We start from the raw sequence: 22,032 nt of genomic DNA, 5'->3' as shown, positions 1-22,032 counted from the left end.
TTTCCTCATGTGTTTTCTCATTGCTTAAATCCAATTCAGTGATAAGTCGTTATGCAAACATTTTGTTTGATCTTGCTGCGATAACCAGCAGGTTAACAATTGGTCAATCTTGCTGAAAAAGCTTTGGAGGAGCATATTTTGTTCTAGTTCTAGCTTGATATTTTTTTAAAAAACACTTGTTTAGTAGAAATTGTGATGGAAGCCTTAAGGTCTCATTTTTGCCTTGTAAAATAAAGTCATAGTGTTTTCTACATTGTTAAGAAAAGTAGTAGAGGGAAGGTCTTTTGTGTCTAATATCTACTTATACAAATACCAACTGTGCAGAGGGTCATCATCCCAATACTTTGCAAATCTGACTAGTCATATTTTGATGGCATAGACCAGGCCAAGATGTATAGACAAATTAAAAAATAAGCTTGGTTAAACTACCTCATGTTTGTCAAGCACCAGAAATGTGCATATAGAATTTTTTTTTGTCTCAGATGATACACAGCCATTCATTCACAGGTCTGAATCTGCCTCTTTCATGCTGGGTGGGTTGTCTTTAGTCCCCATAAGCCTCATTTGTAGTCTTGTGCAACTAAAGCCTTCTTGGTCTTTTCTACAAAGAGAGTTCTTAGTACTGAGTCACTGCCAAGCAGCCTTTGTTTCCCAGCAATAAGAAAATAACTTCTCTCTTTGTAAATGAGAACATTTAATGAAGTGAAAACACAGTGGAGAAAAAAGAAGTCCACTTAAGGCTGCTTTGAACAAGGGTTGCTGTGGAGAGCTGTGCTGATGGGGGGAGTTGACTGCAAAAAAGCCAAGTTCAGCTGTGCAGCTTGTGTGGTGGCCAGGGTTTGACTTGTAGCAGTGAGGGTTTCCTTTTAGCAAACCTTGTCCTTCCAGAAATGGCTTCACACAAGTGCTCCTTCCCAAAGAGCTGACTGCCTGTATATTAAAGATGTTTTTTGCTTCCCAAGCTGCAGTCAAGTCCACTTCCCCCTTCCTGGTGCCTGGGAATGCCACCTTACCAAAATACCCTCTTTCTAAAGCTTTTGGAGGTATATCTGCTCTAACCATCAGCTTTCTTCCACGCACATCCCGAGCCGATTGCTAACACGTGAACTAACCATAGAATCATGAACTAACCTCCATAAGCTACACTGGCACTGAGATATGCACTTCTTTGTAGAAATATGATAATTTCTAAACATATGTATGTACTATAAAGAGAATGGTGAAGAGATATGAACAGCAGTTATGGGGGATGAGAAGGTTATTTGCTGATTTGGGAGAGTTAATGCAGAATAGTTTCTTTCCCAATGCAGCTGCCAAGAATTGGAAACCTCTTGGTTGACCTCCCTTGTGTCAATGTTTTTTCTATTGATCTACAGTGCCCTAACACAGGGAGAGGAGGGGGGGATGTAGAGATAATTAGGAATGATCCAGCTGCCAGAATGCAGCCTGTAAAGCCAGAGTAGCATCCCGCTCAAGTGACCCGCCTTGTTTCTTGTGTGCTTATGAATAATTCAGAAATTCCCCACAGGAAAGTGTGGTGACTGTTGGTGTGCACTTGCAGATTAGTACGGAAACAGAGGCAGGTGTTGCAGGCAAAAAATAAAGTTGGGATGTGGCACACACAAAAATGCAGCAGATTAGGTTTGATTGCCAGAATGAATTTCTTGAGGTGCCCTTGGAGAATATTGTGCTACTCTTAGAAGGTTACTGCTTTAGCAGTTTTGAGCAGAAAATGTCAAAAAGTAGTAAATTGCATGGAACAAGCTGTTAAGATGTTTAAGCTATTAAGAAAGCACTCAACATGCTTTATTTTCTGAACGGTGACTAAAGTTTCTATGTATTTCACCAGAAGTTCTATTTGAAGGATTCAGCTGCTATAAGAATAACAGCACAGTGTAAGATTGCAAGTTCTTTGCCTCAGTTTTTACCAGTAAGACAGGTGGCTCTCAGGACAACTGGCCTCTGGAGGTGGTTGACAGAGATAGGAAGCCAAATAGCCCCCTTGTATTCCAGGAGAAAATAGTTGGTGACTTACTGAGCCATCTGGATCCTCACAAGTCTATGGGACCAGATGGGATCCATCCTAGGGTGACGAGGGAGCTAGCAGAAGAGCTTGCCAAGCCACTCTCCATCATCTTCCAACAGTCCTGGCTCACTGAGGAGGTCCCACATGATTGGAAATTGGTGAATGTTACCCCAATCCACAAAAAGGGCTGCAAAGCTGACCCTGGCAACTACAGGCCTGTCAGCCTGACCTCGGTGCCTGGCAGGGTTATGGAGCAGATCATCCTGAACGCAATCACACAGCACCTTCAGGATGGACAAGGGATCAGACCCAGCCAGCGTGGGTTTAGGAGGGGCAGGTCCTCTCTGACCAACCTGATCTTGTTTTATGATCAGGTGACCCACCTGGTAGATGAGGGGAAAGCTGTAGATGTGGTCTATCTAGACTTCAGCAAAGCCTTTGACACTGTCTCCCATCATATACTCCTGCAAAAGCTGGTAGCCCATGGCTTGGACAAGTGTACTCTCTGCTGGGCTAAGAACTGGCTGGAGGGCTGGGCCCAGACAGTGCTGGTGAACAGGGCTGCATCCAGCTGGCGGCCGGTCACTAGTGGTGTGCCCCAGGGGTCAGTGTTGGGTCCAGTCCTGTTTAACATCTTTATTGATGATTTAGATGAGGGGATTGAGACCATCATCAGCAAATTTGCTGATGACACCAAGCTGGGAGGGAGTGTCGACCTGCTGGAAGGCAGGAGGGCTCTGCAGAGGGATCTGGATAGACTGGAGAAATGGGCTGATTCCAGTGGGATGAAGTTCAACAAGGCCAAGTGCCGGGTCCTGCACTTTGGCCACAACAACCCCCTTCAGTGCTCCAGGCTGGGCACAGAGTGGCTGGAGGGCAGTCAGGCAGAAAGGGACCTGGGTGTACTAATTCACAGGAAGCTCAACATGAGCCAACAGTGTGCCCAGGTGACCAAGAAGGCCAGTGGTATCCTGTCCAGTATCAAAAAGAGCGTGGTCAGCAGGACAAGGGCAGTGATCCTTCGCCTGTACTCTGCATTGGGGAGGCCACACCTGGAGTGTTGTGTTCAGTTCTGGGCCCCTCAATTCAGGAAAGAGATTGAAGTGCTAGAGCAGATCCAGAGAAAAGCAACAAGACTGGGGAAGGGACTTGAACACAAGCCCTATGGGGAGAGGCTGAGGGAGCTGGGCTTGTTTAGTCTGGAGAAGAGGAGGCTTAGAGGTGAGCTCAGCACTCTCTAGAACTACCTGAAGGGAAGTTCTAGCCAGGTGGGGATTGGTCTCTTCTCCTAGGCAGTCAGCAATAGGACAAGGGGGCATGGGCTTCAACTCTGCCAGGGGAAATTTAGGCTGGATATTAGAAAGAAATTCTTTGCAGAGAGAGTGGTCAGGCCTTGGAATGGCTGCCCAGGGAGGTGCTGGACTCACTGGCCCTGAAGGTTTTTCAACTGAGATTGGACATGGCACTTAGAGCCACGATCTAGTAAACGGACTGGAGTTGGACCAAGGGTTCGACTTGATGATCTCTGAGGTCTTTACAAACCCAGTCGATGCTGTGATTCCGTGTGATGCTGTAGAGTCTTTTTTTCTTCTTGTAAGCATTGAAGTTAGTTTTGAGTCACCTGAAGGCAATACTGAACAGTCCCTGTCCTTTAAGCCATGAGACTGGGAATAATTAATCTGACCAGAGAAGCCAAGTAATTTATTTGTGTGAATGACTGACTTCCTGTACTGAGGACTGAGCACATGCTTATTATCAAAGTATTTTAATAGCCCTAGGCATAGTTTGAGAAGGAAGAAGCCAGAGCAGAGTCTTTTGGCCCTCCTGAAAATTGGTTTGGGGTTGTACCTAAATGCTCTTCTGAAGGCGATATTTTGAAAGGATCCCATTATTGCTGATATTAGAATCCCAAAATCTACAGGCAGTGGCAGCATGTGTAATTCCCTTGGGTATGAAAAATTACTGCAATGGGTTTAAAATAGTCTCACTTTTGAATTGCTTTCATGTCTTTAAACACAGCTGAAACACTAGCAAAGATAAAAGTAAAGTAAATCCTGTTATTTTGACTCTACTCTGAGCATGAGTTGCTAAGGGAAGCAGTTGGAAAAGAAGCCTTAATACAGTGCTATTTTGGTTGAAATTATGCTTGTCAGTGTTCTTACTGTTAACATGCATTAAGAAAGCAAAGGGTTTATATAATGAGTCTATTAAATTTGAAGTTCAAGCTGCTTCACCATACTGTGTTTTTCTTGATGTCCAGTGCCAGCTTCTGATATAGCAGAGTACACAAATGTTCCAGAGGCTGGTGGTAAATTGTGAAAGTACTTTATTAGGGAATGACAGATTTGCAGGTGTAAAGTCAGTCTTTTCAAAGGTCTCTACACAGACGTCTCTCTTAGCCAAGGAGATGTTGCGACTTTTCACGTCAAGGCCAGCGCCAGTCGTGGAGGTTTTGAGGATGAATGTGCCTGCGCTTTTTACTTGTGTTACGTGTCTGAATCTCCATACACTGTATTTTTCAAATGTGACAAAGAAAATGATAACATTTACAGTCTTGCAACATTCTTCTTAGATGCAGTTTGTCCTATGGCAACAGCACTTCAGTCTTGCATTGAGTCCATCAGGATTTACTGCAGCTTTTGAGGAAATAATTATTTTGTGATTGTATCTATACAGTAAAATTGGAATCTTGAGAGAAAGGTGTGTAATATCTAATGATTTTATTTGTAAACAGACACTCATCATACAGGAAAAATGTGAAGCTTTTAATAATATGTTCTGCTCGATCAAACTGCTAAAGCAATATTGGATAACGCAGTTCAGTTATTTCCTGGCTGCAAAGCTGGACTTGAGACAAAATTTCTGGTTCAAAACACCTCAATAACACAGCGCAATCTGTTCAGTTCTATTGTTAGAAAAGAAAAAGCTGTGTTTGATCTTTCTGAAGAGCATGAGAAGATTAAAGAAAGCTCTGGTCTTGGCGATGCGTGATGATCTGACTCGTGTCTCCCATTGTGTTGTACCACAAATGACAGGTTTTCTTGCTGGGCTGTGTCGATCCGTGGTGAAGTGAGACCTTTGTGTCCTGTACTCTTGAGCAGATTTGCCTCCGTCCTCTGCAATGCGAAATGCAACTGTTTGCCACGTGTGGAAGAGACAGCTATGCTGAGATCACATTGAATATTTTCACGTGGCTATGGTTTATTATAATCACTTTTTCTTCAAACAAGGCTGTGCTGAGAAATTATGCATTACAAGAATGTATTGGCAATGGTACATAAAGAAACAAAACCAGCCTAATTTAAGAGCCAAATAAAACTGACTGTGAACAGCTTTCAATGTTCTGCGTGCATGTTCTTTAGGAAGAAAGAATCCTGTGTCGCTGTTAATCTCTTTGAAACCTTCAAGTGCTTTGTTGCTGTAAGCACTGAGCTTGCCAGCTTTTGGCAAGATAATTATTTTGTTCTCTTCCACATTGAACACATTCAATTCAGACCTCCCATTCAGAACAACAAATTCTTTTAGAGCATTTTTTTGCTAACAGTTCAGAAACCCACTTCTGAGCAGGTAATATTGTAATTTGCAAGTATTCACAGGGCAAATGGGAAACATTTTGAGAACTAAGATGAGCAATACATCAATATGTGCAATGAAGATTTGAAAAGTCTTGGTATAGAGGAGGCTACTCAGATGGGGAAAATTCATTGTGATTCAGAAGTAAAAATACTTTGAACATAGTGAGGAACACATTACAGATATCTACTTCCCCTTCTGTCTATAAAATATTGTAACATAAAGGCTTTAAAATAATAAAATGAAGCAATCTCAAATCCAAAGACTTCTCAATTCTGCTTCTTCTGGAAGTGTCCCCCCCGCCCCTTTGACTTAGAGCAGCATGTAATTGCAGTCAATATAGTTAAAACAGTGATCAGTTTAGAAAGAACACTGGGGCTTGTTCAGTAAGAGGGCTGTGATATTCTTGAATGACTGTAAAATGTACAGCCTTCTGTCCAGAACAAAAGCCTCATAAAACAAATAAGAAACTTGTTGTGCCACACTAACATCCTGCCTTTCTCTTGGAGCTGTGAAAGGGTTTTTCCCACTGCTTGCTGCTCTTTTACAACACTAATGCCTTGTCACTTCTATTGTGTGCCCATCTCTGCACCCAGGAATTATTTCTATTCTTACTTTGAACAAAACCAGCTGTGCACAGATGAAGTCTTAAAAAAGGGAGCATGTGCACTCACTGGTTGTGCTCCTGGTGAATTACAGAGGAGCTTTATGAACTCAGGGCAATCGTGCTGCAAAAATGCTTTAAAAATATGCACAAGGGGGAAAAAAGCTGACACTGTTTTAGTGCATTGCACCACTGTCACCATAGTAACACTGTGTTCAAACTGGCTTTGAGTACTGGTAACAAACTAAGTATTTTAACTCTTGTAAAAGGAGAATTCAGAGACCTTTTCCAGTGCCACCATCACATACTTGCTGCAGCTGCTGCTTGTTTTCTTCTACACCCTCTCCCTGTTGGTGCTGTTCTGTGTGCAGCCCAGCTATATCCACAGCTGGTAAAATCATCTAAAAGGACAGAGTGGAAATTTGAAATCATTTAAAGAATTGTTGCATGTTCTACTCTCAGATTTACTTTACATTAGTGAAGTTTTGTTCTGCATTGGGACACCTTGCAAATCCTACCTTTCTCCAAAGGTTCCGATAATAGCAAAAAATGAAAGAATTCGGAATGTGGGAAGAAAGCTAAAGAATTAGTTACTTTACTGCTACCCCATGAGGAGAAAAAAACAGAGAAGTGGAGGGACACTAGTGACTATGAAAGAAAAGGAAACAAACCAGTTGTGTTGTATTCTCCAGCCACAGAGCTTCTAAGACAAGAATTCAAGTTTGCTAATGGGCGTAACTCCCATTTTCGTCTTACCTGTTTAACTGATCCCGGGTTCTTAACCTTTCCAAGTGTGTCTGATTTAATGCCATCTCTGTGTGTCAGGTATTCAAGAGATGAACTTATTTGCATGACTGTATTCTTTAACTGGAATCAAAGCTATTACTAGCTCTGCATTATTGCCAAAAGTTTAAATTTTCCGAGATATAAAGCGGCCTCATTGTGTTGAAAAGACTTAACTGTATGTTGTTGGATAAAACCGTAAGCTGATAAACTGCAGTGAAATCATTATGAATACTCTGCACAGGGAGCTTGAGCGCTCTATTAGCTTAAGAAATAGGTTTTGAAATGTTTTTATTAGACCTTTGGGAGCTGTATGGAAAACCCTCTACACAGCTTGGGGAAACACTGATAATTAGCATGTGGGGTTATTTTAATCCAACACATAATTGTTTTGTCTTGTGGTATTTTAGAACTAGAGGGTCTTATTTTCCTGTTATTGCTGACAGGAGGATTGTCATTGTACATAATGAACAATTTCCTTTTTGGAGGGAGAGGACAAATGGGGCATTTCATGTGTTTCAAAAGTTGTTTTACCTGGAAAGGGCTATGCTAGGAACATGTTAAGAAATGGATTGTCTGGAATGCACTGTGACCTTTTTTCAGCTATAATGTGGACTCCAGGAAGGCTCAATCCCTTCTACGAAGGGTATGAAGGGCATCACGCCTGCAAATGCTGCTGATGTTGACAAAGGAGCCCTAAGCACACCCTCGGGAATTGCGATAATAGTTTGTTTTCTTCTCTTTCTCTGTGTATAGGCATATGAAAGGAGGTTTCCTACGTGTCCTCTGATCCCTATGTTTGTAGCCAGTGACACTGTCAGTGAATACAAGAGCGAGGATGAGTCCATCCATGTGATTGAACGGCGCTGTAAGCTCGATATAGATGCACCACGGCTGTTGAAAAAGGTGATTAGATTTGAAGTGCCTGTTTTATACATTTGGATATCTTTTCATGTGAATATTGTATCTGAACAGAATCTATGTCATCTTCCTCAGATTGCAGGAGTGGATTATGTCTATTTTATCCAGAAGAATTCTTTGAACAGACGAGAAAGGACTTTGCATATAGAAGCCTACAATGAAACCTTCTCTAATAGAGTCATTATTAACGAACACTGCTCTTACACAGTGAGTAACAGGCTCTCGGTGGTGCTACAGATGGAGCTAAGTCAGTGTTTAGATTTCAGGACTCGTAAACAGAAGTTGGGTTGTTCTTGGCTTTTGCCTTCCAAGAAAAAATAACCAACACTCCACCATGAGTGATAATTGCTGTTCGTGTTAAATGTAACACACTTGTGTGAAGAACAGAGACATGTTTGGCACCCTCTTGCTTGAGTATCTTCTCAGAGAGCAGAACACAACATAATCTGCTGTGTTTGACAGCTCTGTTCAGGCAAATCTGTGGTCTGTAATAGTGTGGGACTCGGTGAGGCTGCTGATACCCTGACAGAACTGTTAAAGCAAAGTTCAGCATAGCTTATTTGCCTTCTGCTCAGCTCAAACAAATGTTCAAGTCATTTATGTTTTAACCTGATTCTTTCCATCGTTCTTGGTCTTCAGCACAGATGTTTTTGATACGGAGGAGTCTGGTGCTGTGCTCGCTGCTGTGAGCATGTCGTGCTTTTTTCTGAATGGCGTAGCCAATGCTCCCAGGCTCATACAGCACACAAATATAGCAATAAAACTTCAAATCAACGTTAAAGGTCAAATCAAAGCTAGCAAATGTAACCCATTTGTTGGTATTGTAGCATTCTTTTTACTGTGGGTGATAAGAGTTTCTGTTGTGTAAATAACCATGGTTAAAAGGTCACTGGATGTCAAAACCACTTGAGACTGTTATCTGATTTTTTTATTCTTATTTCTGCAGTTATTTCCAAGGGACATTTAAAAATACTTTTTCACATGCAGTTTTTTTGTAGAAGCTCTGCTTAAACAGGGGAAATGTTGTACAGAAAGGTGCATGTTATAAATATGTACAAATACAACACTTTTCATTGTCCTTGCTCTACTCAATCAAGAAATTAGTAGATAAATAAAAAACCAGAAAACACTGTTTCAAGATCATCCCCCAGCAAACTAAGATATAAGCTAATAACAAAACGGAGTGTTCTGCAATCGCTTATTCAGCTGTCAACCAAATGAGAAGTTTACACTTCTTTCTGTAGCATTATCATAGAACACAGTAAAATAGTTTTTAGTCTACAACATACTAAGGTACTTTGTAGGTCATTGAGAGAACAATCTGTTGCAAACACGTCTAGACTGCAGTGCCTGGAAATGCTTACGCTGTACTTGCTGCAGCCCTCAGGCTACCTTGCCGTGGGCTGCCAGTCTAACCCGCAGCAGCAGAAAGTTCCCTGTGGAGTATTTTCCCCTGTTCCACAGATATGCTACAGTCACAGCCTGTATCTAGAATGAGATAGTGTTAATTGTACAAACGTGCTAGTCCTTTGGTTCTTGGCTGGTGCGCTAGTATTTCCCCACCCTTCCTTTTGTTGTGAAGAAAAAAATGTGCTGTGCTGGCCATGGGGTTTCTCAGCTTTTTGTTATTTAGCACTACCTTTTCTGGACCGTGTTTTGCAAATGCAGCAAAAGACTGCAAATTCCACTTGAATGTTTTTGATTATGTGAACCTGTAAACCAAAAAACAGTCATATATTGTGAGGAGAAAAATACTAAATGGGTAACTAAGCTGTATGACCTCCTTTTAACTAATAGGTTCATCCTGACAATGAAGACTGGACGTGTTTTGAACAGTCAGCAAGTCTGGATATCAAATCTTTTTTTGGTTTTGAAAGCACAGTGGAAAAGATTGCCATGAAGCAGTACACCAGCAATATTAAGAAGGTGAGCTTGTGGTCATGAAGGAGGTGCCTGGCTCCAAGTTACCAAAAAGACGGTGTAGGTGGTGCTAAGTAATAGGCTGCTGTGCTCCAAAAGCATGTGTGTGTAGGTCTGTATTTTCAAGCGGAAGCTCTAGAGACATCTGGCCACTTAATGGATTTTTCAGCCCAATCCTTTCTGTGTCTAAACAGGTGGTTTTAGTAACTGACATAAATTTTCCTTTTTGAAGGGAAAAGAAATAATAGAATACTACCTGAAGCAGCTGGAGGAGGAAGGAATAACTTTTGTTCCTCGTTGGACTCCTCCTGTTGCATGTCAATTGGAGAGCAGCACATCCCACACAAGACGACCGGTTTCACCTGCTATTACTATACCAGACTCTGCCACAAAGGAGGGTTTGAGCAATAAGGAGATCCTCAACACCTCGAGCAGCCCTGTGGAGCCCACAGCAGGAACACCTGATGGTATGTTGGTCCAACTCAGTTTGGTGGGAGTCTTTGTACTGTGCAGGCACTCAGCACTGTGCTGCTTCTTGCAGGCAGCTGAAAATCTTCACGTTGGCTCTTTGTTTGATAACGCAGTGTTAAAATGCTGGCCTACAAAGCAGTAACGTGTGGGATAGCTTGGAATAGCTGTCATCACAGGCTGATCTTAGTAAATGAAGATCAGGTAGGGGTGGAAAAGTTCCTCACTTTGCTGTTAATTAGGTTGCAAATGAATGGCTGCCTTCTTGCCTCAAAATTCAGGTATAGGTATAACTATAGGAACAACGAGGAGGAAAAGGCTGAAGTTTTTTTGGACACAGTCTTCTGTTGTATTTTCCTTCCTCTGTTAATAAAGGAATTTGGGAAAATTCTTGCACTGGGAAGTTTAGGTTGGAGTTGCTCGAATTTTTTCCAGAAGAAGCAAGCCCTGTGGTGCTAAGGATGGATAAATTTGAATATACTGGCAAAATGCTTTTATAAATATCCATTTTTACTCTTTTCTTAGTTGCAGAAGGAGAATTAATCTTCCAGATTTACCATTGAGATTACTGTGTATCTTGCTCATCTTTGCATTGATTCAAAAAAATCTTGTTCAATTCTGACTACACAGAACACAGAGCAACTGGGTCTGTGCTTCAGATACCAGCTTATAGGATCACTTGCTACTTTGAGTAGGTCAGTTCAGGACCACCCTAATCACACGTATTTCTCCTTTTAGACAAGCTGGATGCAGACTACATCAAGCGGTATCTGGGTGACTTGACACCGATGCAGGAAAGCTGCCTCATTCGACTGAGACAGTGGCTTCAGGAGACACACAAAGGCAAAGTAAGTTGGTCATCCATGATCAAAACCGAACTTAAGTCTGTACAGTGGCAACAGAAGTTCATTGTGACTGTCTGGCTGAGGTACTTAAATGATTAGCCTGACTACCTCTCAGAATGTCAGTAAACCATCACAGGGGAATAACAGTTTTATAAGTCTTCCTGGTTCTATAATAATCTTATTTTTACATTTGTTTGTTTTGGCCAAACATCATATTCTCAAATCTGTGTCCCTAAGCGCAGTACTGGAAGGGAAGCAATGTGGTCAGTTAAATCACTGGTAGCAAGGCTGGGGGTTTTCCAGTGGCTTGTGATTTGCATGTGTCTCAGCTTCCTTTAACCTCACAATGAAATACAGTTGGTGTTTTGTCCCTGGATTCGTTTAAATTGGACTGACTTACACAGGTGTAAACTATTACATTAGAGTTCATGATACTTTTATATCCCTTATGTGAAGGTACATGCAGTACCTGACAGGGCTCATGGTTTTTTTGCAAACAAAGACTGATTTGCTTGAGTAACTGCCGATGTTACGTACCACCCTCTTGCATTGGTGCAGGGCTGTGTGTTTTTTTACCTTCTGTTGTTTGGAGGTTTTTTTTGTTTTTGTTTCAAACCTTGAATACAGAATTGCTTTGGGGTTTTTTTAATAGATCCCAAAGGATGAGCACATTTTAAGATTCCTGCGTGCCCGGGACTTCAACATTGATAAAGCAAGAGAGATCCTTTGCCAGTCGCTGACGTGGCGTAAGCAGCACCAGGTAGACTATATTCTAGACACCTGGAACCCTCCTCAAGTGCTCCAAGATTACTATGCAGGAGGCTGGCATCACCATGACAAAGGTATGCTCTATAGTGTCGATACTGAACAACATTTTATGTTCTGAATTAAAGGTGATAGTTGTCCATCTGTTAACAAGAGAAGACTGGAAACACAGTTAGAACTTCTCAGTTGTTGTGTACTAAATGCATTTAAATTGATGTTGCCAGCTCCTTAGTCAGTGGAGCTGTACTCTTAGGTCCTAATCTTTCCGACTGATGCAGACATATTTAACTGTCTAAAGAGTTCTGCTTCATCAGTAGTTTAAAAAAAAAAAGTCATTAATTACACTTCTGTAGTGCTCTGAGATGCTTAGAAGGGTGTATGCAAATGCTGAGTATTCTCTTTCAGTGATTAAAAGATGTTTGTAAATAAGTATATCTTTCTAATCAACTTATTTCTGATGTTGTGTAAGTCTGCTGATGGCATAAATGAATACTTATTTGGCATTACAATCAGCTTAATGATGAGAAGTGGGAAGTTGCAAAAACATCAGATAGAGCAGGTTTATTTAAGAAAGGAGGAAGCTTTGGCTGAATTCCCTTTGGGTGACGAGCCATGGCCAGATCTTTACAACACAGACTACTACGCCTGACACACTCCCTATCCCTCCACTCGCTTTATTGTGCACTGATCTTGTTGCTAATACATCCATAGAAATGAAACAATTTGGAATTTGTTGCTTGAGGCAAGCTGGCCTCTTTAGATAAGGAAATGATCTCTTACTGTGAGCTCTCTGTGTTCTGATGTAGTTTTTTCCCAACTAGGCACCATTGTTTCTGCTGGCTCTTCCTGTTCCACGAAGCCGGACAGGATGCCGTCAGCATCCAGGAGACAGGGAGGGGACAGGAGCAGTTTAATCACTGTGAAGCTGAAGAGCTCAAATGGCTCTCCCCTGCTGGTTTGGGTTTGACAGACCTCAAACCGAGAAAATGGAAAATGAGAATACGCTTGTAAAGATTGTAGGGAAAAGGACCTGTGGATAAGTTCTCCCTTTCTCTCAGTTCCTTGTCCTTGCTTTGCAAAGCCTTCCTCTGTCCATAGCACAGAACTGGCTCCTGCCAGTGAGTAGGAAGGTACAGAATGCAGCAAGGGGTTGTTTAATGTTTTTTTGAGAAGTTCTTCAGCCTCGTGGTGAACTTCATGCCCTCCTCCCTTCCCCTCCAGCTCCTTTGATCTCTTCGGCAGGGTGCCCACAAGTACAGCGTGGGTTTGTCGAGAATGGAAAGGGAATTTCAAAACTAAGCACTTGTCTATAATTTAAAACTTTACAGCGGTATGTTCCTTTTTTTAAACCTTCTTTTCTAGTATTGCTTCCTTCTTTCTATGTATGCTCAGTGTGCCAGACTTAAACTAGCTGAATTCTGTATAGCTTTTAGCTCTAAAGCAAAGGCAGGAGTCATGAAGTGTGTTGTCTAGAATGAGCTATTAGTGTAAAAGAATAGAAGTTATTTTGCCTTGCAATTAACACAGTTTTCTGTACATCTGAGTGGCTTTTATTTTGACAGGAATGCTTAAATCACAAAGCTCTAATGGAACCTAAAATACACAGTGATAATACAGCACTATGAGTTGAGACTTTCCTTCATGTGTAATTTGGGTGGACCAGGGTTAGTAATCTAGTAGTTTGGGTTTGGATGCATCTCTGAGGGAGGGAGACCTGCTATGAAGCTTAATAGCACTTTTTGTTTAGTATTTAGTTCAAAAGCTAAACCATACGTTCCAAGATAAGTGTGTGCTGCTGTTAAAATAACATTTCCTTCTAGACCACCTGAAAAAATACAAAATACTATGAACTTTCATGGGGGTAGTGTCTTTGTCAAATAAATAACTTGCCTTGACTCTGCCATTTTGGTTGGGGTTGGTTTTTGTTGTTGTTGTTTTGGGTGTAGGTTTTTTGTTGTTGTTTGATTGGTTGTTTTTAATAGGATATCTTCACAGTTTCTTTCGTTGTTTCCCAAAGGACTTAATGATAGTTTGATACCTTTCTTTGCATTTGTTGAGGGGAAGTGAAGCTAACCAGACAACAGGACTTCAGGGAGATTTTTATGCAGAAAGCTCTTTTTTTAAATAAATTTTGTGTCGTAGCATATTCAGTTTTCTGAGTTGGTGATTATTTACCGTGTGTACTAGAATACATGAAGCAAAGCTTAAAAAATGCATGACAGCTTTGGGAGGAGGATGGAAGCTGTTTCAGCCAGCCAGCTCCTGCTGTGCCAAGCCAGAAACGCGAGCTTTGATTCTCAAATCCCGCCGATGAACTTGCTAAGCTTCACACCTTTGTACCCTGGACAGCATCAGGATGCCCCGGTCCGCAAGGTGACCGTGAAAAGGCTTTGAGTGCAGAGGGCCTGTGCAGAGCTGCTCTCTGGACCAGCCTCTGTTCTCACCAGGCTTGCAGAAGCAAGGCTGTGTGCCAGCTCCGCATAATGGGTAATGACAGAGCTGGAAGGTGTGACTTCAGCAAATGCTGCAGAATGCAAGGCTCTGGCTTAACACTTGGTTTCATTAATTCCCAGAACTCAGTACAGCTACTTATCCAGAAAGGTTGCTGTAAGCTGTCCAGGGCAGTGTTGTGTCGTGTGTGGCAGAAGCCTCACAGCCTTCACTGCAGCTCTTCAGTTACACTAATGGACTGAAGTTTTAAGTATCTCAGCTGTTCTGGACCCTGATAACCATCCTGTCTCTTTAACTGTGTTTACCAGGATCTGGTCAGTACCAGTGTACTCGTTGCAGCCCTTTGGACTTTACTTGCAGATAGTGGAGCTATTTTGCTGTCAAGACATCTTCATGAAATGTTGCAGCTCATTTACAGGCAATCCTTTAGTGTAGCTGGACAGGGTAAAGTTTTATATTGCCATCTGCTCCAGGTTCTCCCTCTTCCAACTGTACAACAAAGTTTGAACTAACTGGCTTCTTTCCATTTGGATTTTTAGCATAAAATTTGCTCACTCAAAGTGTCTGCTGCTGTAAAAATAAGAGTTATGCTGATATATTTGTTCTGGTTATTCAGATGGTCGCCCGCTGTACGTGCTGAGATTGGGACAGATGGATACCAAAGGCTTAGTGCGAGCTCTTGGGGAAGAGGCTTTGCTTCGATACGTAAGTATTTTTGGAGCCAGCAAGTTGCTAACAATGTGATATTTTCATTTAGAAATTTCCTTCTCTGCCAGAACATTCATCGCGCTGGGTATTTTGATGTACTCTCTGGCGTCTGTTTTTGGTTTGAATACATCTGAAAGCTCCTGGTAGCTGGTCTTCTGCGTTCTTTCCAACAGCAAACTGATGACGGAAAGGCGTAGTTCTTGGCAGCTCCTGTAGTTATTTGTTAGCATTTTCACAGGTTCTTCTGCAGTTTGTGCAGTGCTTCAAGTCTCTGCATTTGTACAGGAGAGAAAATGCCATGCTCATATTTGTCAAGCCTGTATTCCAAGGATGAGAATAATTTATTTTTCAAGAAAAAGTACTTGCCTGTAATTTTGCCTTCTCCAAAGGCATCACTCAGGCTGTGTTATTGTGGACCTGCTCAGTTTCCAGACAGAAAGCTGGCAGAATTCCAGGTTTGCAGTAATATCTTTTTCACTCCTAGTATGGACAGTCATGGCCACAGTAACCACTAGAACCAGGGCCTGGATTTTACTTTTTTCTCTTGCAGTGACATTTCCAGCCACATACTAAATTTTGTTTGTTTGCCCTAGTTCTATTTCGAGGTTGCTTAAAAAGGGACTTTAATTTCTGAGTAAATAGGAAATAAATGGTTTAAAGGGAAAGAAGTAGAAATACAGTGTCTATGCCACTCTTGGGTCTCAGTTTTCTAGAGACTCCTGTTTACATTTCACTACTTTTACGGAAAGACATATTCATTTTTCAACAGGATCAACCACTGGGGTAAATGTAGTTCATTCTTTGGGGAAAAAAAAGTTTATGCTGGTTCGAGCTTGTAGTTTTAATTGATCTTTGGATATAAACTTTTAATTTATCCCATCTACTGAATTTAAGACTGTCTTCTCTAAGCAACATGTTTTCTTGTACAGGTTCTTTCAATAAATGAAGAAGGACTGAGGCGATGTGAGGAGAATACAAAAGTATTTGGCAGGCCAATAAGGTAAAATACATGAAGCAGGTCAGCTCTTTGGGAATAACCTGATGTCATGGCGTGTGGGGGGGAGCATCAGGCAATGTGGTGCTGCTGAGCAAAGTTTATTAAATGGAACAAGCGCAGGGTAGGCTGTGTGTGTCACACGCACATACAAGCACAGTTCAGTTAACCGAGAACCTCCCCAGTTCCCTCTAGAGTGAATCTGCATGGTCAGGCCTGAAGGAAGCACCAGACCTGCCCCAGCGATCTCAGTCTCATGGTTCTACTTAGGTGTTAAACTTCTCCTCTCTTTTACTGTTGATGTCTGCAAAGCAATGCAGCCGAACTCCTGTTTCTGCTTCTGGGGGATTTTATAGCCAAATGTTGGTACAGGCTGCCAAAAAAACCAGGCCATGATAATATCACAGATAACCTTTCCAGTAGTTTTAGGAATTGTTTTCATCACTTGTTTGTCCACAGTCCATACCAAGGCTCATTACACTCAGTTCTTGTTTGCTTTCTCCATTTATTACATGTGGTTACTCAGCTCTTGATCCAAGGTGAGATCATGAGGCTCCTGGTAAATCCAAGATCTAGTTTTCCAAGTTCTAGCATGACTTCTTGTGCTAGTTCAGTCAGAAATGGCTTGCTAGCCAATCTTCCAGTCATTGTGGGGGTCACTTAGGAAAGTGTTAACTGCAAAATGGATTTAAGGGTGTGGAATGAATGCAGGACTGGCCCTGAAAGAAACAGTGTTCCTTGGACTCTTTTCAGTTTCTCACTCCTTCCCTTAATTTGTAAAGGTTCAGGGATGCCTGGTATGTCTGCTTATCTTCTCCCTGTTAAAGAACTTGCTGTCCTAGCTCGCAGTGGGAGGTCAAATCCAAGAGATAGGTTTCATCTGTGTAACTGTGAAATTGTGCTGCCTACTGGATCTTCATTTGTAGAAGTAATTCTAAGGGACTATATATTATACATTTAAAGTGAAACAAAGAAGTGTTTGCTGTTTCATAGAAGCCTTATGCATAATTGAATGGATGCTAGCTGGTACAGCACAGCTGTAAATCTTGAATTCATGCCCAGGGCAAGACCTGAACTTGGAGAGTCACCAAAGCATATCCTGAAGCTCAGTATTTAGTATTAAGAACATATCACTTCCTATAGAAAAATCTTCCATCCCAGAGATCCGACAACAGAATTAGCTTTGGTGTGTAATGGCACTGTTGTGCTGTGTTAGTAGGAAATATGCACCATGAGTGTTAAATTGTTTCATAGCAGCAGTGTGGCCACTAAATTATTTCCCAGTAACAGCAGTGTTTTAACATTTGGGCTGACTGTTGACAGGATCTTTTTTGGCTTCATTATTAACCTTCACTTGGAGTCTGAAATGTCTGTGGGGAGATACGCATGATGTGCACCGTGATCCTTGCACGTACTCTAATCGTGCTTGGAACACTCTGAGGCATTTCCGTTCTAAGGCCCTTGACCTCCAGCATCTGCAGGTGCAAAGCAAGGAGGTAAAACAGAAGAAGAAAAAACATGAGTGGGGTCTGCACATTTCAGTACATTGAACACTTCCATGAGAAAGAATTTTGATGCCATTGAGATTTTTCTTTTTGTTTTTCTCAAATTCAGCTCTTGGACCTGTCTGGTAGATCTAGAAGGCTTGAACATGCGGCATTTATGGAGACCTGGTGTGAAAGCATTGCTAAGAATCATTGAGGTGGTCGAAGCTAATTATCCTGAGACTTTGGGTCGTCTTCTTATCCTCAGAGCACCTCGAGTATTCCCAGTTCTTTGGACACTGGTATGTTTGTAATTCAAGGTATTCCTCTCAGTACACTGCTACACACTTGTAGTTCATAGAAACACTTTAGAAATCAGGCTGTATAAGCAGGAAATGTTACCATTGGGAAACATTTTATAGGATTCCTAGAATGGTTTAAAAAATGCTGCCTAAGAACCTGCTTACATAGTTGGTTAATTTAGCTTCTTTGCATAACAAGGGTGGTAACATTAATACAATCAAACTGATTCCTTCAAAATTAACCCTAGAAAAATGCAGGAGTCTGATCTATTCTGTTTTTCTCTGTTTGTAGGTTAGTCCATTCATTGATGACAACACTAGAAAGAAATTCCTTATTTATGCAGGAAACGACTACCAGGGTCCTGGGGGACTGCTGGATTACATCGATAAAGAAATTATCCCTGACTTTCTTGGTGGAGAGTGCATGGTATGAATATAAACTAGAGCACGTAGCGATTTGTGGGCTTTTTTTATTTCCCCACTTCTCTGAATAAAGAATCCTAGAAGAACAGAATGATTCTGGTGTAGTTTGGAGGGGAGGGGGCTGCAATGATTCTAGGCTTATTGCTTCTTCTGGATCCATGTTAAAAAAAGAAGTGCAATACTGCTTTAAGTTATTTGATACTCATTGTACAATAGCCAGGCACAGTTAAAAGCCATAGCCTCTGTTACCTGTCAAGTTCAAGCAGATATGGTAGCACAGCACTGAGCAAGAGCTGTCACTGTCAGCTGATCAGAAGAGTCTGTGTCACCTGAAGAACTCACTGATACCACAAGGAGCCCAAGGAAATAAGTGGCACATCTGCTAGCAGGGCTTAACAAACAGCCAGGTCTCCTGATGCAATATGTGCCTTGACCACACCAAACAAAAAAATGGTTCTACTGTGATTTCTTGGTCCCTTGTCATGTGCCTTAATAGCTGCTTTCTGCCTAGACTCTGAAGTGCCTCATACCTTTCTTCAGTATAAGGCAGTATAAGTGATAACGACAGCTTTTGCACAGTTATTTTTGTGATGGTGGCTGTTGTGTATATACAAATCTATTCCTCTGGAGTCTGGTTCTGCAAACTCACCTAAACTGATGTATGTGTGAGGTTTCGTTTCTGAAGCCAGCAGTCAGTGCGTGTCAGGGCATGGATGTATGGAGGGGATACTTTTTAACAGATCTTTATGCTTTTAGTGTGAAGTGCCAGAGGGTGGGCTGGTTCCCAAGTCCCTTTACCGGACAGCAGAAGAGTTAGAAAATGAAGACATAAAGCTTTGGACTGAAACAATCTACCAGTCTGCAAGTGTCTTCAAAGGAGCTCCACATGAGGTACAGTTGGTGTCTTTTCTTCCATCTCAACCCTCTGCTCTGGACTCTGTCTCTTGGACTGAAAACTGTTTAGAACTTGATTATTTAGTTACCTTGCTTCTAGCTTATTCTTCTGGAGTTTTGGTGTATGATGATGCTTTAGTATCTGAAATTTGTGACTGTTCCTGGTATCATCTGGCTGCCATTTAGAAAATATCATTGTTTTTCATGTCATTCAAAGCAGTGTCCTTCTAAGCAAAGACAAATTATATTCTCAGAAGCTACTTGAGAGCTCTGCTCTTTGTCTTATTTTCTAGCAGGAGTTTGCTGAGCAAATTGCCATTGTCTAATAATGACTTTTCTGTTTCAGGTTCTCATTCAGATTGTGGATGCTTCATCTGTGATCACATGGGATTTTGATGTGTGCAAGGGTGACATTGTTTTTAACATCTTTCATTCCAAAAGAGCCCCACAGCCTCCTAAAAAGGACTCTCTGGGAGCTCACAGTATTACATCTCCTGGTGGGAACAACGTCCAGTTGATAGACAAAGTCTGGCAGTTGGGCCGTGATTACAGCATGGTGGAATCTCCCCTTATCTGCAAAGAAGGGGAGAGTGTGCAGGTAAGAGAGCTGAAGCCTCTCGTGGGAGCAGATGGAAGCTCGCTCCAAAACAAGATGTTCTAATTCACAATGGTTATTGATGACTGAGTGGTGATTCAGCTCCGGACTGTCTGCTCGCTTCTGGCCGACATTTCAGCTTACGTCCCTCGCTGCATGCTATAGGGAACGGAGTTTGTATTTGCATGGGATCTGCTGCGAGGGGAGATTGCATCGGTCCCGTATTGATCGGCAAGGAATATAGGAAAGCCACCTAGAAAGTAGTGCACATCCAGAAAGTATCAACATGTGCTTCATGCTGTAATTTGGACCACTGTTTTCTGAAGTATACAGTCTGTGAAGAATATTGTAGTGTCTTATCTCAGTAATGAGAGAAGTCTGGAAATTAAGACTGAGTTTGTGTGTGTTTGTCCCTCTAACAGACAGCGTAAGGAACCTCCCTATGGCTGAGGTTCCTGAAGTTTTTTTTCACATTAACAACTATCCTTTAATTACCCAGTTTGAGATACATGCAGCATGTTTACAGTTGCACTCTGCCACTGCTACTCCTTTTGACTTGAAGTGAGCGTTGAGCAGCCTTTGAAAGGAGCTCCTTAAGTCATCTAACTGGAAGTGTTGAACTGGAAATCAGACAGTGACTGCTTGAACTGCACTTTCTGTGAGGCAGGAGCTTTGCCTGCTTTTCTCAGAGTCTCAAAGGACAGCCATTAATCAAAATTAATGGAAAAATTGATGTTGGTTTAGCCAACAACTTTGTCTTTTCAGTATATTTAAATCCTAAGCCTTTGACGCTGTCAAAAAACAGGAGGAACCGCTGGCATTCTGTCATAGCTTTTATACGCATGCTGTGTGGGGAAAGCTGACCAGCATTGCTGGTCGGCTGAGGAGCTGAAATACCAGTATTGAGGAAAAAATCCTGAGCATGTAGGCAGTTTTTCTAAGCTTGGAAAAAAAATCTTGAGGCTACGAATCTTTGTGTTAACAAAGTTAATTTTCAATTTTTGCTGCGGCTGCTTCCAGGGATCGCATGTGACCAGGTGGCCTGGCTTCTATATTCTCCAGTGGAAATTTCATAGCATGCCTGCCTGTGCTACAACCAACCTGCCTCGTGTGGATGATGTTCTAGCATCTCTACAGGTCTCCTCTCACAAATGTAAAGTCATGTACTATACAGAAGTAATAGGATCTGAAGATTTCAGGTATGTCTGGCCAAGGTTCATGAAGGTCAGCTGATGTCAAACCTTTCTGATACTTAGATGATCAAGTTCACTTAAATACAAATAAGTTGTGAGGACTTGTCTCTTTTTAGGCCTCAAAAAAAAAAAATCAACCAGTAGTGGCACTGGGAGCACCTAATGTGTAAAAGGGGTTAATTAGTTATCTCATTGTAATCATCACTGGTCACTTTGCTGTGCTTTGGAAGTGTTGTGTGAGTTGTTGGAGGTGGCAGGTTGTCGTGTAGACGTGGATGCCACTCAGAATGAAATCGAGTCAGTTCAGTTGCCTGTCAGTTGATGGCTTGACTAAAACTGGTTCTCAGTCTCTTTGAACAGCAGCTGGTTTTTGCTGTCCCCATGTGGTGAGGGAGAGAAACTTTTGAGTATCTTCATCAAAACGGTTACTTGGTGTTTTTATTCAGTGCACAAACAAATACAATATCAATACAGAGCAGAAATCAAAACATTTGTATTTTCTGAAGCTTAAAACTACTTTGTGTTATGTTGCAGGGGATCTATGACCAGCCTTGAATCAAGCCACAGTGGATTCTCCCAGCTCAGTGCTGCCACCACCTCTTCTAGCCAGTCCCATTCCAGCTCCATGATTTCCAGGTAGTGCCACAACAGATGAAAAACAAATGGATGAGATGGCTGGACCCTCGCCCGTGGCAGCTGACTGCAATACAGCGTATTCAACCGGCAATTGCGCAAAAAATCCCCACCCCACAAGAGCCTTTTATATATAGTAAAGTAGCTGTTTGAATTTTAAACTTAGTGGTTTTGGTCCTTGTTAGATCCAACAGCTTGTCTCTTAAATTTAACCCTTTTTCCTAACTCAGCCATAAGTATTTTTGCAAGTGTGCTTGCACAAATCCTAACTCTGAACACAAGGGCTCTCAAGAAAGGAAAAATAACCAGTGTATCAGTTAAGAATATTTTTTTTAACTGTGTAAATGTTTAAAAGCAAAAAAGAGAAAAAACCCTACCAAAAATGCTCCATAGTGCATTAGAAATCAACTGCAAGTCTCCTGTCAGGACATTCCTTGCCATCTTAAGAAC

General features: G+C 41.7%; 1 protein-coding gene across 1 annotated transcript in view; it reads left to right on the top strand.

Moving 5' to 3' along the window:
* SEC14L1 (SEC14 like lipid binding 1) overlaps positions 1 to 21,743 on the top strand; it is a 40,075-nt gene extending 18,332 nt beyond the window's left edge. Inside the window, exons 3-16 of the mRNA XM_065852157.2 lie at positions 7,743 to 7,892; positions 7,983 to 8,114; positions 9,705 to 9,833; positions 10,060 to 10,294; positions 11,034 to 11,143; positions 11,793 to 11,982; positions 14,973 to 15,061; positions 15,994 to 16,064; positions 17,673 to 17,844; positions 18,137 to 18,271; positions 19,024 to 19,158; positions 19,508 to 19,759; positions 20,777 to 20,955; positions 21,484 to 21,743. Of these exons, the coding sequence (XP_065708229.2) occupies positions 7,743 to 7,892; positions 7,983 to 8,114; positions 9,705 to 9,833; positions 10,060 to 10,294; positions 11,034 to 11,143; positions 11,793 to 11,982; positions 14,973 to 15,061; positions 15,994 to 16,064; positions 17,673 to 17,844; positions 18,137 to 18,271; positions 19,024 to 19,158; positions 19,508 to 19,759; positions 20,777 to 20,955; positions 21,484 to 21,589 (2,085 nt within the window). The 3' untranslated portion in view covers positions 21,590 to 21,743. The remainder of the gene's footprint in view (positions 1 to 7,742; positions 7,893 to 7,982; positions 8,115 to 9,704; positions 9,834 to 10,059; positions 10,295 to 11,033; positions 11,144 to 11,792; positions 11,983 to 14,972; positions 15,062 to 15,993; positions 16,065 to 17,672; positions 17,845 to 18,136; positions 18,272 to 19,023; positions 19,159 to 19,507; positions 19,760 to 20,776; positions 20,956 to 21,483) is intronic.
* The last annotated feature ends 289 nt before the right edge of the window (positions 21,744 to 22,032 follow it).

This window comes from Patagioenas fasciata, chromosome 18 (genome assembly GCF_037038585.1).
Source record: "Patagioenas fasciata isolate bPatFas1 chromosome 18, bPatFas1.hap1, whole genome shotgun sequence".
NCBI classification, from domain to species: domain Eukaryota; kingdom Metazoa; phylum Chordata; class Aves; order Columbiformes; family Columbidae; genus Patagioenas; species Patagioenas fasciata.
This window is presented reverse-complemented; position numbering and strand designations above follow the sequence as displayed.